The sequence below is a fragment of the Monomorium pharaonis genome, chromosome 6 (assembly GCF_013373865.1).
Source record: "Monomorium pharaonis isolate MP-MQ-018 chromosome 6, ASM1337386v2, whole genome shotgun sequence".
Lineage (NCBI taxonomy): Eukaryota > Metazoa > Arthropoda > Insecta > Hymenoptera > Formicidae > Monomorium > Monomorium pharaonis.
In genome coordinates, this window is record NC_050472.1 from 25516041 (window position 1) to 25533732 (window position 17692).

At 36.8% G+C, this 17692-nt stretch overlaps 2 protein-coding genes across 5 annotated transcripts in view; one reads left to right on the top strand and one right to left on the bottom strand.

Annotated features, from left to right (window-relative positions):
- The window catches only part of LOC105839444 (opsin, blue-sensitive), a 245783-nt gene that overhangs the window by 177027 nt on the left and 51064 nt on the right, over positions 1 to 17692 (top strand). The window lies entirely within an intron of this gene.
- Positions 1 to 17692, bottom strand: part of LOC105839440 (cell adhesion molecule 2) — an 86302-nt gene that overhangs the window by 44619 nt on the left and 23991 nt on the right. Inside the window, exon 3 of the mRNA XM_012685751.3 lies at positions 7796 to 7871. Coding sequence (XP_012541205.1) covers positions 7796 to 7871 — 76 coding nt within the window. The remainder of the gene's footprint in view (positions 1 to 7795; positions 7872 to 17692) is intronic.

A 17692-nucleotide genomic window follows, 5' to 3' on the forward strand; every position in this document is an offset into this window, starting at 1 on the left:
ATCGCAGGACAAAGGAGATGCTGTGCTCGTAGAATTTCCTTCTTTTCCTTTTTGTCCCTTTGTGTTTTCTTTCCTTTCTAACTTATGGTATTGCTGTTGTACTGATCTCCTTAATACGTGATCAAATATAGGATTAAAGTTCAATCTTTGCAAATATAAAGGAAAAAATATTTAAAAATTGAGATTAAAAAATAATATTGTAAATATTGTAATACCTTGTTTATCTTTCTTTCTTTCTTTCAGAAAATTGTCGAATAATGCAGATGCGAAAGTAACTTCACAATAAATATGTATATGAATATTATGTCGTGCTTAAAAAAACCAAAGATTTATAAGAGATTACTTTAAGACCCTTTTAAAATATAAAATAATTCAACCATTTAATAAAACTATAAATTATACCTTCTTTATAAGAAAGAAAAGATTTGTTAAAGTTTAATAAAAATTAATTTGTCAAAACTTAATAAAAAATTATGTATGTAATCTTTATTGTAACTTTAATAATTCTTCAATAAAGACGGAATTCGAAATTTTATCTCACTTAAAAATCGTTGAACATGAAACCCGATCGAAATATTAAGTGTTATTTGTATGCATTAAAAAAAAATGCATTCTCTTATTCACGTCTAATATAAAATGTCCAATGATTCAATTATTGAACTTATAATTAACATAAGTATTCGTCTCTGTGAAGTGTAGTATGATATACTTCCGACTACTGTAAATTTCGACGTAACATGGCAAGATCTAGTGTGAAGCAAGTGAGAAGGAGGAAGGGAAAACCGAGTGCGATTACTTCCACCTGTTTTCCTCTTTCTCTTTCTCACTTTCTCTCTTATTGCTGTCTCAAGATTTCATTCGCTGCCGCTGGATCGGCGTGCCAGTCGGATTAATGTTTCAGAAATTCAATTACGAGTTCCTTGACAGCTGTCTGAGTCGAGTAGGATCCAATTAATGCTCGCGATGCGGGCGTCGTTGTTTCCACCCTTCCTCCTCTGAGTTCGTTTAAAACATCGAACTAGAAGTACTGCAGAAACAAGTGCAATAACGCGTGAGGGAGGGAACAGTATCTTATAAAATGAAGTGAAATGACGAGCAGGTTGAAAAGCTGAAGTGTCTCGGTTTATGCGACGTCGGGGTCACATACTCCGGAGAGCGACCGCGACAGGGGATGAGAGAGAGTAAAGGCGTGAGAAAGGGTCGCCGATCGAAGGGCGCCAAGAGAACAACGCTGCGCTCTACTTTCTCCACGATTTCTCGAGACACCGTGGAAAAAGCGTATGTTCCAATTTGTAGGCGCTTCGCGCGCTTTCACAGTCTCGTTTACGACGTTACGTGGGAAGCATATTGTTTCCTCTGGCAAATACGATACTCGTTTGACGACGAATAAAGATATGGAAGCCACGGCTGATCCGACCAACAGGAAGAATTTCTGAATGCGTACCACTTAAGTTATTTCTTATTACATTTCCCATTTGATACTGATTTGTATACAAACAAATATTGGACATTTTGGCTAAACATTTGAGATATTTATAACTTTATAAGAATATTTAATCTTTTTCAAATAAAAAATTAAATTATTATAAGCCTTTTGCAAAGCCTTTGTTGCAAATTGATTATAAAAAAATTGTATTATTTTAAAAACTTGATAGATTTTATAAAAATTGACCTAATCTTTCTAATTACAAATATATACATACCATGATTATAAAAGAATCTTTAATACTTTAAAGCTCCTTTTATAAACATATATAAATTGAATATAAAATTGCACGATTATATTGTTATCCCCTACATATAATAATATAAAATTAACAATAGTTGTACTTAATTTTTCAAAGTGCTGTTAGCACGCATAAAATAAAACGCAATCTGTTAAAATTTCACCTATAATCATTTCTTATTTATTTCATATTTTTATCACTAAATGTTGTTTATATTAAATAAAAATCTAACATATTGAAGAAATACCATTTAAAGGAGATCGTTACGCACACATTCAGCAACTTTATGAATGCAAGTTTTGTTCACGATAAATTATTAATCGGAACAATAATCGTAAAAGTCCAAAATACAGATTATATTATATTTTACAACAATTTTCAACCATTGCATAAACAATTCTAGTGAAATGTTTTGTAGCCTTTTTAGCTAATGAGATGATATCCTTATTTCAAACCTTCGTGCGCATCTTTGTCGAAAAATAGAGACATATTACAGAGAAAGAGAAGAAGGGGGAGGAGGGTGTCGGTCGTGTGCAGCATATGCATGGCGCAGATTAACGTAAAGTGCTTCATGCAATGTACGTGCAATGACAATGCATACCATATTTTATGGAATTTGCGCAAAACAAGTATCCATGTCACACTTTAATACATAAATTCTGTCGAGCTTGTGAAATTCACCGTTACCGTTATCCATAAATTAACGCGTTATCCATAAATGCATAATGATAAATAAATTTCTAAAAGTATAATAAACAATATTGTTAAACGTGGGGATCAAAGTCGCGGGCAAATGCCGTGGAACAAAGGAGGATCCTTGGCGATCGCTCGGAGAGAACACGTCTCGAATCGGATCTTAGTACCGCGGAAACGTCTAAGAGAAAATGTTTTCTACCGGGATAAATCGTCCGTCATATAAGAATAACAGGAAAGTTTGAATTCAATATCGCAGCGTCGCGTCGGTTCTCGTTCGTAAGTTATTGAGTTTCAAAGTGCAATAGTCAATTCGACGGTACGTGCCGCGCGTACACTGCCGTCGCCGATTCGCCGGCGGTCGATGTGACGAATTTTACTTCCGAACTTTGAAATCCAATAACTCACGGCTCGGTCATCGAATCGACGTGTTACTGGACGGTTTGCCGAGTTTCGGGCAAGCTCATCGCTCTTCATGCGTTTCGCTTCTTGCGACACACGGCAGACCCTAGGACACTAAATTTATGGAGCTAGTTCGACGATGTATATCTTAGCATTAGATATAAGGTCGGTAATCGTATCTTATCTGGTGTTGAACCTACACATTTTGTTTGTTCAAATTTCGCACAACTGCAAATACGTCAAGATGATTTCTCTCGTGAAATAGGAGAGATAAAAGAGAACTAGTTGCCAACAAGAGACATTTTTGAATAACAATATCTTCCGTGTCAGTTTAGAATGAAGACCTGTTATTTTTCAACAAAAAAAAAAAAATCTGTACTATGAACGAGCAATCGAGATATTTTACAGTCAATACATATTCTGTCAAAAAAAATAACAGTTCAATTGATCCAAAAACTTGTTCAAAAGTTTCTCATGTTTACAGTTTTATTCTGTTTTACACCATATTTTTCGCAGCTTTATGGTATTAAAAATTGTCACAAAAATTTTGTTAATTTAACATTTTATCACTGATTTTAAATAGCAAATTTAAATAATAAATTTTTTTGTATTTAGAATTTTTATAATTGCATATATAAAACTCGATAATGATTTTCACTAAAAAATTTTAACAATATATGTTTTTATTTGTTGTTATTAGATAAAATAACTATTTTAATGTAATACAAATAGTAGAAAAATGGTTTCAATATCGTTTACAAAAAAAAAAAATAATACTAAACGTGCACCTTTGGCAATATACTCTTTCATATTTCTTATCGTGACGTATTTTGTTGTTGCACTGAATAATGCAAAGAATTTTTCTAAAATGTTCTTACAAGAGCAGTGATATCTCACACTGATCATATTCTTGATCATTAAGTACCACATCAATTACAACGTTTAGATCTACGACGTGTCGACTAAACGTCATTACACCCATCCTCCATTCCTCCATCCTCGTTCGCCAAAGTATATAATTACGCTTTAATTATCCTCCGCTCGAGGTGATTCCGCGGTTACGTGAGAACGAACGTTCGTGTGCGAACTAAACATGGTGACTACACGACTCTTACACAAGCGAGACGCTGTGTACGTACTACACGTCCACGCGGCACTTCGATCGAGCCTTCCTAATAGAGATTCCGTGAAGCTTGTCGTTTCCTACCGGAAGAAACTTCGATTCCGTGATAACTTAGGGTATGCAATTACCATCCATCTAGCGGATGGCATGGGTAACCGGGGTGGTCCCGACTCAAGGGCCGAGGAAGGGTGAGTATTGGAGCAGGCGAATCGCAAGCTTATAAATCGACAGTAAATGGTTGAAAATCTTGACCTTGATGCATGGTAATAATTATCTACTATTTTTTATAATTATTTTCTGTTATTAATTTCTGAGTTGTTATATTGAATTATTGATTGGTAAAATTGATCGCTGTGCTCTCTATAGAACAAAATATATTAATTCATTTATTCATCCATATTTATTTTAATTAAATAAAAACTTGAATGTATAAAGAATATAAAACATAAAAAGATGAACAATAATTGCGAGAAATAAGAAAACAGTAAAAGAATAGTGAAAAAAGACGAAAACATCATCTAAAAAAAAAAGAAAACTGACATATTAATATTCTGAGAATATAATTTTGAACATTTTCTTTTTGATTCGCCTGATTTCTCGCCAATGTATTGTTATGTATTACTATTGCCAAAAATGATAATAAACGAATCGAACACGAATCAACTATCGAACACACAAGCCATACAAGTCGCACGTTCGGACTATCGTGCATTCGCGTCGCGAATATTACGAAGGGCCGATCGATCTGTCACGTATATTCCGAGGGCACGCAAAGGGGTGGAAAATCCAGGCCTTTGGCCTTTGGTGGACCTTCAAGGTGCTCCCTTTCTGCGTCGAGTGATCACTTCTCTCTTTCTCTTCTTCCTTGTGTTCCCTCTGATCCTCTTCTTTCTTTCTTCTTTCGTCCATATTCGATGACGGATCGTTCAGCTAAAACGAGTTTTGCTGACTAACGGCTCGCTGTTTCTTTCGCGCCCTGCGTCCTTTTCTTTTCTTCTTTCTTTCTCCCTTTTCTAATGGCTTCGATCCGTCGCCACAGCAGCAGCAGCAGCAGCTATCAACGTCGGCGATGGAATTCCGATCGGAAGATTAGAGAAAACGATCGCGCGGCAGCACGGTAGTCGTCCAGAATGTCTGTGAAGAAGTACGCGGAGAAATCTCGCGAGAGTTAGGAATCTCACGGCCGAGTTAGAGCTCGAGGAGGCATCTTTTTCCGGCAGGAAGAAAGTCGCGGACGAGGAGGTGGAAAGGCGCGGCAGGAGAAAGAGCGAGAAGTTTTCCCGCGCGGACCTATCTCCGCGTAGGCGAGTAAATAAATAAACTACGAAGAGACTCGAAAAGTATCGAGATTTCTTCGTTGTTCGATCCGACTTGCATCTCGCAACCTCCCTCCCGTATCCGTCCATCCACTCGCTTCTTCTCGTAGTCCGCTTTTATTTGTAATTTTATTTATCGTTTTCCTTTAACATTAACCACAAACTCGATACGTTCTTTATTGCTTCGCTTCTTACCGATGCTTTTATGAGTTCCGCTTACACGATTTACCTTCGCGGGATAAAAGCGAGAAACTGTTCCGTCTTCTGTATTGTCTCCTCTGCGGCCGCATTTCCCGCCGGGTTTATCCCGCCGGTTCTTCTCTTCTATTTTTCGTTCGATCTCCTCGCGTATCCTCCTCTCTACTTGGCGCTACTACGGCCGCTCGTGGTCTTAATAATTCCGGATGGAAATGGAATTTGCACGCGCCCGTATCCACGCTGTCGATGCAACAGTGATGGTATAGTTTTTCGCTTTCGGCGCACGTGTAAAATCTACTATCCGCTGGGAGGTCTAGTCCTTCATTACGATCTACCATTTGCGTTGTAACGAACGAACAGCGGTTTCGCCGCGCACCGCGCTTCATGCATGCTGTGCATACATATAGAGAATTCACGCCCGTTGGCTTGGAACCTGGGTCGGTATACATTAGTGATTATGCCGCGATATTTCGGTTTTATTGTGCGGTCCGTATACCCCGCACGAATTATTTAGCGAGTCCTGCGCCACCGAACCGATCATTTATCGTTGTTATGCCGCGGCAAGAGCATGCTATTGCGTGGGATCGTGCTACAGGCCGGTCATTCGAAAACTGATCAAATTAGCCCTCGAAGTCCTCTTTACGTAGGCATAACTTGATTAATGGAATAAATCAATTAAATTATTGAATACAGGACTAACGTAGTCATGGCCGGTGCAAATTGTGCACGGCAGGCAAACTGAAAGGAGGTTCTAAAACCCTATGCAACATGTAATTCTGTTACATTTGTTAACGTTAGCTTTCGTCGATTTTTAATATTGAAAAAGTGAATGTAAAATGTACAGTATTTTTTTGTATCTTTTTTTAAATAAGAAATTAATGTTGTCCATGTTTTGCTGATATATAAAACGGAACGCACACATATATTTTTTTTCTTTTCCTCAATACAATTCTTTCATAAAAATTTTTACTGAAAAAAAAATTTTCTTGACTCATCTTCAGCGATCATAAATGTAATGTTTAAAAATAGATATTAAAAATTTTTAACAAACTTCGCCAAACGAGATTTTGTTAGGTACGTAAAATCGGATGTTGTAATTGGATAGAATAATGAGGAAGTATGTGCTGGAGCGAAAGGAAGGTAATAGATACGCCGAGAGGAGGAATGCAGAAATTATGTAATGAGAAATTATGTAATAACATAGCGTCTTGTTTCAATGAAATGTGCATTATCTCTCTTGCGTATATGAAATAAGAGTATACATCGATCAATAAGTCGCAAAATACATGTAGATGATGCACATTGATGGTGCTTAACTCGGCCGTATCTTGTGAACAAAAATAGACAAAAGCTTTGACTTCTCACAGAGAAATTCTGCATGATATTTTTATAATTGAGTACTTCATCAAGAAGAAAATCAAATAAAAACTGGAAAATAATATAATTTAAAATTTCGTTAAAAATCGTTAAATTTCCCTCCTTTTTAAAAGTAAGATTATTAAAATTAAAGACAATGTGTTTTTATTATTAATACACTGTGCGTTCGTGATTTTTTTTAACTGAGCAATGTACTGACTAAGACTAATTCTTTAAAGCGATTAATACTAACTCTTTTTATTAATACTCATTTCCTATAATGTTTACGTTACGTTATATATGAAATAAAGTATTTTATCGTCAAACAGATAAAAAGATAAATAAATCTAAACGTTCTAAGTCGACTGTTGTAAACCAACTTGAATATAACATAAAATTGTAATGTTGTAATAATTATCTCAATTTACTAAATTAAAAAAATTTAAGTACTAAAAGTCATAGAAATAATTTACATTGTAACAATATAAAACTTATAAAACTCTTCTTTTAAATAAGAGTTTTAAGACATCTATGTATCGACATATATCCTATAAGAAATGTCGAATATTTTTGGAAGCTTTTAGAGAGAAGACATAGTACAACGAAAAACAAGATTATCTTTTAAACACTATCGACCATAGTTTAAATTTTTTAATTACCAATCAAGTCGACGTACCTTCCATTACGATATTTGATAACGCATTAATGATTTGCAGAATAATTTGTATATGACGGATTTCGCGGATATGATATATCTCTCTCTGCCAATATATTTGTCGATATTATGAAATACTGTTCTGAAATTTGAAACTATTTCGTTCTCAAAGTGCATGTTATAAGATATGATCTTGATGTTACATTTATGTGATAAAGCGCCACAATAATCTGACAAAGTTGCACACACGACTGTTGACATTGCGATTATTTCGCGCACGCAAAAAGCAGTTGACGTTTGTGTAGCTTATGGCGAACATTCTCACCTGCATTCTAAAAGCGCGTTCCTGCCCCTGAGGGTGTACGCCGGAACATTTATGTGGAGTAGCTTCAGAGCAGCGACTGAAACAGAAAAAGAGAGAGGGAGCTCGTGTGAGATCGCATAAATGTCAATTGCGAGTATATACGTCGTCGCCTGGGGGTGCTATCGATGCGATGTCGTCGGAAATGTACGACAACGATTCCTCGAGTGTTCGATTATATTGTCGATAATAAAAGAATGTAAAAAACAAATGCTTTTTTAAAATATAAGCATCCAAAAATAATTTTTATAGTTATGAATATTTATATATAAGCAGAATTTAAAGGGACAAAACTAAGGCAAAGGAACAAAATTTTACTTATTTATAAAATTTATATATAAATGATTATAAGATTCTGTTTTATATATATTTTTTTTTTTCTGAAACTTTTTTTTGTAGATGACTTTCTTGTAAATTTAGGTCAGATTGAAATCAATTTCATACATTTATTAGAACTAAGATGAGATTATAAACTTCCTCACTGTTTAGTTCACAATTATGATACATCATTTGTTTCTTTTTTTTTTCAGTTATTTTCAGCTCTAAGTATCTAAGTTTGTATAAGAGAATGGATAAAAGAGCTATTGCAAAGGTTTGCTTGTTAAATAAAATTCTAACTATCTTCTGATCAAAAATTCGTGAACAAGTGCTACTTCAATACTCGATACTAATATGTAACCAGACTTGAATAGAGAACGTTTTCAAATGCGAGATTTTCTTTCACGCCGAAATCGGTAAATATCTTGACCCACTGCCAAGCGCACAATGGAAGTGTTAAAAAAACGCTACCATAGTTACTTGACCTACCGCAGATCTTTTTACGAAGAAGTATCGCGCCGACCTTCGGCTCGAGCTTTCAATAGTGACGAGGGTTGGCAAAGCTTGGAAAATTGTGCCGCGATTGGATGATCCAGAGAATTGGAAGTGGACTGTGCTAGATGCTCAAATAATGGGCAGATACACTGTGTTAGAATGTCTTTCGTAGTTTACCTTCTCTTCTCTTGACATACTCGAGTCAAAAATCGACGATTTATAGAAACCGTAAAATCGCCATAAGTCTCCTAAAGCGGTTCCTTTATTCCAAGGAGACTAAATTGCATTGTATTAAAACTGAAAACATGATATAATTAAAGTATTCTTATGTCATTAATAGATATAAAGTAATATTTGCGTGTTGTTTCATTAAATTATTCCACGAAAGACTAATAAATATTGATATAATATGACTAATATTTAATCTTTTATTTAAATATCAAAAGATTTTTTATAATCGATTGTATTTAATTGAGTATTTAAATATTATGGTTCTTTCGTTTCTTATGCAAATCAATTTTTTTAACTCATATTTAACATTACTCTTCAAATATTTTTATTTTACAAATCAATATCTTTAGACGTATCTGCCCCATTTTTCAAACCAAGTTCTCCATTTTAAGTTGACGTGTTTTTATTCCGTCAGATAAAACTAAGAAGAAATTACCAAGCAATATAGATTTAAACTTGACTCTTATATTTTTTAAGCGTAAAGACTACATATGTGTATGTAGAGTACATAAGTATGCACACGTAACGACTAGCGGAGGTCGGTATCTAACTTTGTCGTCATTGCCGTCGTCGTCGTCGTCGTCGTCGTCGCTGCTGTCAGAAGAACGGGAATGAACGTGAAAAATAAAAAGGTTAAGAGCAAGAATTCTTAGACAGAGACGAACTAAAATTTTCAGTATCAGATTAAATGTGGAGAACATTCCAGACGCCGGTCTCGTCTCGTTCGTGCACTTGTAAATGTAATCCATAGACAGTACATAAGATAAAGAGAGATCACATATACATATTAATTCATCATAGAACAAAGCTGAAACTATATTCCATTCATGACAGCAATAAGGGAGATGAGAGAGCTTATACTATACTCAGGCAAAATATTGATGCATGTAAACTTCGATAGAACATGATTTGATGGAAACAAGCTCTTGTCATGTTATAATAGTCATGTTGTAATTATTATAATTAATAATTTAAATTATTGAACTTAAATTTAAAAATTGCAAAAATAAAACTTTAAAATTATAAATACTCATTTTAAAATCTGAAGAGTATCAATAATTTAAATATCAATGATTTATCATAAATTATCCAAGTTATATATATATATATATAATATAAATAACATATCAATATTAAAAAAATTATTTCAGTTAAAGACATCTTTTTTAAATATCGTTTAAAATATATCTAACGTCATGTCGCGACGAAGTATATTTTATTTCTCATCTCGTGATCCAGCCGCAATGTCTACCTTCTTACCCTTTCGATAACCTGTCGATCCTTTGGAGCTTCAGATGTCTTTACCCGATATGGTAAGTACCAAAATTCGAATGTCACTTCGAAGTTTTCGCCCGTCCTAGGACGCGTCTAAACAGTTTAGCCAGCGACGCGCGCACGAGAAACGTCGAGCAAACCGAAAGTTTCTGCGGAAACCTCATGAGCTTTCGTAATTGGAGAAGGGGGAAGGGACGAAGAAGAGAGGACTTGGGTCCGCGTCTCGATTCTGCATATACCTGGCAAAGTAAACTGGTAAACTGGTAATGTTCATCTGGTGGAAATTGTTATGCCCTGTCAGAAGCAAGCTACGGGTGACATAGGTCCGAGGCGAATTCGAGTTTCGAGATCACCCTAAGAGGATTAGATAAGGGAGAGCTACCCACAATACACCAGTATAACACATTGTGTGTGGTTTTTAGGACATTACGAAAATCGATGCCAAATCCTCTTCTGTTCTCTACCGTATTTTCTGAAGCTATAGCATTTATAAGCTTAATCCTTGTACCACTTTCCCACAAGTAAATTACATGACATTGATCTAAATATTACGCAAATACACTTAATGCTTAAATAATAACTCTCCTCTTAAAGTTACAATTGTTTGTCATATCAAGTTTTTCTGAACATATTTTTTACTTGCTGTTCCAGAGATGATATTGATAGTGTTTCGTACGAAGCAAAACGTGCGTAGGGATATCCATCCACGTGATTGTCGCTCAAATCGTTAAAATACAATGGGTCAACGCAGTTGAAACCGAACAAACGGGGAATAACGAACGCGCTTTGCGTTCAACGATGTGACGTTACGCTATTATCCGCAACTCGAGAAGAAAAGTGACTCGATTGTCGATGCAGCGAACGAGCGTTGAACTCATTGAATGTTCGATTAATTCGTAGTTTAATCGTGAGAAACGTGTTCACCAATATTTGCACCTTGCCGATCATCACCGGGTCTCGTTTTCAATGTCCATTGCCCACCTAACAATAACGTTTCCTCGTTCCCGGTATGTATTCCAGCCTCAAACTTGAATTGTACGGCTTCAAGAGAGATAAGCGATCTCTCTCTCTCTCTCTCTCTCTCTCTCTCTCTCTCTCTCTCTCTCTCTCTCTCTCTCTCTCTCTCTCTCTCTCTCTCTCTCTCTCTTGACGAGTCACCTTTGGTCGTGACGCCGGCTAAGAGAGCGCGATTATATTCCATCGAGAGGATCGTGCTTCGATTTGGCTCGAGAATTAATTGCATCGGGATTTGGCTTTGCATAGCTGTCGGACCCGTCGCCTCTTCACGAAACTCGCTAAGTTCGAGGCAACGATCACGAATAACGTAGACTCTCCGCCTACGATAACTTAACGGTTGTACTAAAATTTGCATTGAGAATTTTGAGCAATCGATAGTCTACTTTCTCGTGATAATAATGCATCACAGTGTCCGATAGTTTGTAACAATAAGATCACGGATAACGTCTTCTTTGTAGATCTTTTTCCTTTTGGAAAAGATTTTAAGGATATGACAATTTTTCAGTTACAAAAGATCATTAAAATAAAGATAATAATATAAAAGATTAAATAAAAAATTAAAATTGCTGGTAAAAATAATTAATAAACATTAATGTGTAATATTCGATATTACATTTATCCTTAAATATACTATTTATGACTGGTTTTTTACAGTTTATCATAAATCTTGATCTTCATTAAGAATTTCTTTATACGACATATACAATCTCACACAGATTAGAGACTTTACGCGAACAATGCCACTTTATCAGTCAGTGTAACCTCGAAACTACCTTGTTCTTGCTCTAAACGACATTAAGAGACACCCTTCTCGCGCGGGCTATGCATTACCGTGTTAACGCGGGTTATGTTGTTCTTGTACCAGACAATGCGGAGAGCGCTATTTCTGAGGATATGACAAGCTAATTTCACTGTAACTTCCTTTCCGTAGACTATTTCTGAAACCGATAAAAACGAAATATGTACAAGAATACGGAAAAATGTGATAAATTTCTTCCAATTTTTTTCTTGTTTCGCAAAACATTTTTAAATGTAAAAATATCACAATTATTTCATTCATTGAACATCTAACACTTTTATTTTCGCAGAATCTGCTTCAAAAATTGTACGGGATTCATTATTAAACTTTACGTGATTTGACAAGTTCGTGCAATCACGGGACTCGAAGTCTCATCTCCTTATCATATTTCATGTCGGAAAGTGGAACTGTAGAATTTTTAACAAGGTCTCGATGAATAAGCGTGTTATAACATACTAAGACTCAGAAATGAAACCACACCGTAAAGTGCGATAGCTCTGCATATAATGGACATGTGCGCGGGGAGGAAGTGCATAGACGGGACGACGAGGGTAGGAATGCCCCGTTGTGCGCCGGGACTCTATTTTAATACTGACTTATCTAAGAGCGGCGTAATAACGCACCAAAAAAAAGCGCTATCGTTAAAACTTCTTGCGAGTCGGGGCAGCACACCGAGGTATCTTTAATTTATGCAGTGTCCGCGTTTCGGGCGTTACGAGAGTGCGGGAGAGAAGGAGCGGGGCGAGGAGGAAAAAGGGAGAGAGAGAGAGAGAGAGAGAGAGAGAGACAGAGTAGCCCTCCGCGTTACGGTGGCTTTCCCGGAACGAAGTTGAAATTCATTATAAGCAGACATTAATTTTACGCGGATTAATAACGACGCTTCCCTGTCCTTTATCACGGGCGGAACACCGTGAGTCGGCGCCGACGCGACGCTGCGTCTCGCCCTGCTGTGTTTTAATTAATTCGTGCCACGCGCACGTGTTTGTGTAGCCTGTCATTTCGTCGCTGTCGTTCAATTGGCCGAAAAAGACGCGACCAAGCGTGGGATACAAAATTGTAGGGTGGAAGTCAAATACCGGCTAAATGCCACAAATAATGCTCTGGATTAGAACAAAAAATATTTCAAACTTCGTGTTCATTTAGCAGATATTAAGCAACTCTTAGAAGAGTTTAATTGACATAGTAAGAAGATAAGAAGGCGGGATAGAAAAGATACATTAAAATATACTGAACTGTACCTTGGATATCATTTTTTCCAGGAAAAAAAAATTTCATTTCCCATTTTGTATCTCATATTTGATTTCTCTCTCAGATGTAAAATGTTTCTCTCTCTTATTACGATAAAAATATTATTTTTTATTTGAATTGTCATTTGATTTTTACTCTTCAATTAATAAAACTCTCTACTGTTATTCATACTGTGCGCTGTCAAATATAGAGAAACCGCTTGATGGAGCCAAGAGTGCGCGATCATCAAATTCGCTTCGGTAAATCGAATAATAACTGGATATATATGACAGCGAGGAACCAAGCGGACGATCATCGTTATCGCTTCTAGCGACGATAAGATGGGATCGTTTGATTCGCTATTTCTGCCGAGTCCAGCTAAACGCGCTTGTTGTTCCCTCGGCGAATTTACCGCACTGCGCCGTTGCTCGAGCAAACGAGTTACGATGTCGAATCGATGATACTCGCCTGCGCGTCATCGTTTTCGTGCGATCCGCCCCGAGGCCCCTGCTTTTCAAAGCTATCGGCCCGTCGTCATGCCGGTTCATCGCGTGCAAACGCTTTTTCCTTTCGTGCCCTTTTGCCCGTACCATTTTTGCGCGAAGTCATTACCATAGTTACGCCGGGGTTCCGGCTTTATTTCGAAAATTCCGCTCGACGAATTTGCGCGTCGATCGGTTTTCCCTCTGTTTTCATCCGTTATGCCGTACCGCTACGCGATCGGAGTAGGCAACGTTATCTCGCGGCTCGATATATGGATGAACCGTCATAAGCTGCCCCATTTTCTCGACGGCGCCTATATAATATGTAATTACACGGCATATAAAATGATATTAGTTATTCCACTCGTAAGATATTGATGTATCACAGTTCTTTGTTCTACCGCCTGTGTATAACAGAAGAACAGCCTGAATAATTTAGCGGCACTTTCCGCGCAACGTAATAGTCGCTTTGTCCCTGACTCCCGGCATTCAAGCGCTTCGTCTTCGCTCTTGTTCGCGCGATCATTGTCATCTGGTGCTTGTGGAGAACAGACTTGTACGTATAAGTATTATAGTCCTGAGATTCGAAATGTTGGTAAGTAATTGACGAAACGAGCTGCGTCAACCGATATAAATTTGCTATGTCAGCCAAAACAGTGCCGTTAATTTTCTCCGCATCATTAATTTTTTTCCACTTAACGAGAATTAGTATCTCGAGTCTTGAATCTCAATATTGAATGCATGAGATTAAGATATGTATCTCTGGGATGCACATGCATATGCATCTTCCATAAATTGTACACGCATCTAAGAGACACACGTCGCGATCTTTTGATCTTTTAACGGACCTAATAAGAATAAATCTTTCTCTCTGTTTTATTTATAAAGCAGATATTAAAAACTATAATTAAGATTATAATTTACTTATTTCCTATATAAATCTCTTCTTTTTATTTGATTAATCAATTTTAAAATCTTCCTATGATAAATTTCAATTGGCAAGTCTAATAAAGATGATCATATCTTTTAAAGGAAAAATAAAAAATAGTTATTGCAATGATATTTAGTAATATTGCGAATACCGTGATAATTCTATATGTATGTAGAGATTTAATTCTGAAGAAATTGCTTCGGACGGTCTCTTAACGAATCAGTGGAAAAAACTGGGGAAAGAAAATCAGTCTAAAGTAGTTCTGTCTGGAACGCGAGATTAACGAGAGTAGCAAGAACGTAATGTAAAAATACACAAGCAGAAAGAGAGAGGGCAACTGAAGAATCGAGTATAAAATTGTCCATGGTCGGCGCTCGCGCGACGAGCAATAGGGCCTTTGTCTGGCGACCGCGCGGCGGTTGAAATAAAAAATAATTAGTCGCTTTCAGCTTCTAGGCGATATAGTGCCGCAAACTCCTTTGCACCAGAACGGACGGTTAAGCTTTCCTGGTTGGATAAAAGAGGAATTAACCGTGGAAGTCTTTTATATTCGTTCGCGACGTTAAACGCGACTTCTATTGACCCGGCTTCCAACGTTCGTGTATTCCACTACACCAGATTCCAGCAAACGTTTGCCAATTCATGATTGCATCCTTACGGTAGTTAAACATGATTAATTATCAGCTTTTATGTATTTTTTGGTCATTAAGTCTGCAAGATGGATCTGTAGATATATAATACTCTGATCTAGTACAGGGTTTCCTTTATAACTTACATAGATCGCCATCCATATTTTAAAACGAAATATCTGTGACCTATCTATCTAACTTTAGAATTATAAAAAAAGCGAAAAAAAAAGAAGTACATTATTTATTTATATCACCTTAATATCATCTCCTACCACTTGTTAATTTTTTAATGAATATAATTTTTAAATCTATGTACTTCTTAAAACATAAGATATCAAAGTTTGCGTTTATCTTCTATTTCGAATAATAATATATTTGATGTTGTATCAAGACGAATCATTTTCATGTACAAGGAGTTTAATAATAATTATTAAAAATTTGATTCTGATTCCTTTCGACTATAATTGAATGTTTTAAGACATTTTACGTCTTTATAGTAACAGGTAATAATAATTTATTTGATAAATGACGATATAAAATAAATAAATAATAAACCATATAAAATTCAAATTCACAAATGATTAATGGACATGAATTAGTTAGAATACTGATACTGAGAGTATATGTTAAGGTGCTACCACGCTACGTAGTATTTAGTTTCACTGAATAATTTAATTGTCTGAACGCTTATCATTCTGTCACAATAATTCGCTTGAGGACCTGGTGGTAAAAGTTATAAGTGCTTCAACGTGAGCGGGTACGGTTGTTTTAGACTATTCTACTTATCACGCGAGAGGCCCGCCAACTCGTCCCCGTCGTATGTTCACATCGAACAAACTATTTTGCGCGTATTCCATTTTCCGTCGTTCTCGAATATGCTACATAGTTATTCCGGCGGTGATTGTTCTGACGAGAACCGTCTTCAGGCGTTTGACCACCGTCGACAGAGAAATATGACGCTCCTATATAATAAGTGAGAAGCGAGAGATAAGCCGCTGATGAAAAGTTTATGCATTACTCCCTCGTAAACCAAAGCTATTAAATAGTAATTTTCACTAACCATACAATTATTAAATTAATGGTGAAACTGCTACTTGATGTGGTTCCGAGGAAATATTGACGAGCAGGTGGCCCGTGAGTAATCTTTCATTCGCTCAAAGTGTTTACGCGAAACAACCGCGTAAACACGAACTATCGGTAAAAACATTAGTGCTCGCCTGATTAATGCATTTGTGGTTTTACATCGATAGAGTGCAGAGTTTTACGTAACATGATCACGTTCGATAACTCCGTGCCGCCAATGACAAGTCCATTTCTTTTACGAGACCGTACGTTTGATTAACCGAACTAGATTGTATCCCAATAAAGAGAAGTACCTGACAGTCCCCTTATCTTATCCCGTACTACCTGTCCGAACGGGTTAAGACTTGTATCTGGTCACGCTACACAAAGTGGATGTTCTCCTTATATACACCGTGCACTCGGAATTAAAGCCTCGGAGAAGACCGGGGACACGGTAAGGCAATGGTCGACCGGCCGACCGGGCATTATCGTATTCAGATGAGCTTCACGTGACTGGAAGAGCGACGCTCAACATTAACGTTTCCATTATACCGATACGACGTAGCGCGGGCTTTCGTCCGCAGGTGTAATCCTCGAGTTTAATTGTCGCGCCGGGGACAACAGAGATATACGTTCTTCCCTCCCTACCCCGTTTCACTCTTCCGTGCCATTCCGAAAATCGCCTCTCTCACGGGCGCGATCCAACTATGAAAAGTCCACGATTCCCGGGTGCACTTTTCACGACCGTGCATCGTGGTTACTTTAAAAGCATACAAAATGGTAAATGCAATGGAAAGCGATTTGAGCAATCTCGGATTATTGTGAAAAATTTGGGCCCCTTCCTAACAATGATTAACTTTAATCTCGGTTTAATCTAGAAATGGACCTTAGCCAAACAATCATACAATTATGTCTCTTTTACATTTGTTTTCTTTAATTTTTCCGATTATCAGTGGTTGTCCAATTATCATAATTCGCAAATAACCATAAAAAAAATTTTATACGAAATTTTCTACTCTACTTTTCTTGTTAAATATAATAATAACATAAATTACTGTATCTCTAAGACAATATTGGCTCTATCGTTCCGTTTAGATCCCTGGAGTTCTAAACTCATCTGGCTCGCGCAAATAACCGTTGTAATATCACGAGAACGAGGATAGAAACAAATGCCGATCGTTCGCGTTATTACAGGTAACAGAGAAATGTTAACCAGGGCGTTTCCTTTCGACGAGGGTATAAACTGCACGCGGACCGAATATATGTTCCCGTCCGATAGGATTCTCGCTCTCTCTAATTACAGGTATCCATTGGAGAAACGTGATATCTATAGAATTATTTCTCCTTTATTCGTCGCGGAAACGAGCGCATAATTAGACATCCGACCGCAGGAAG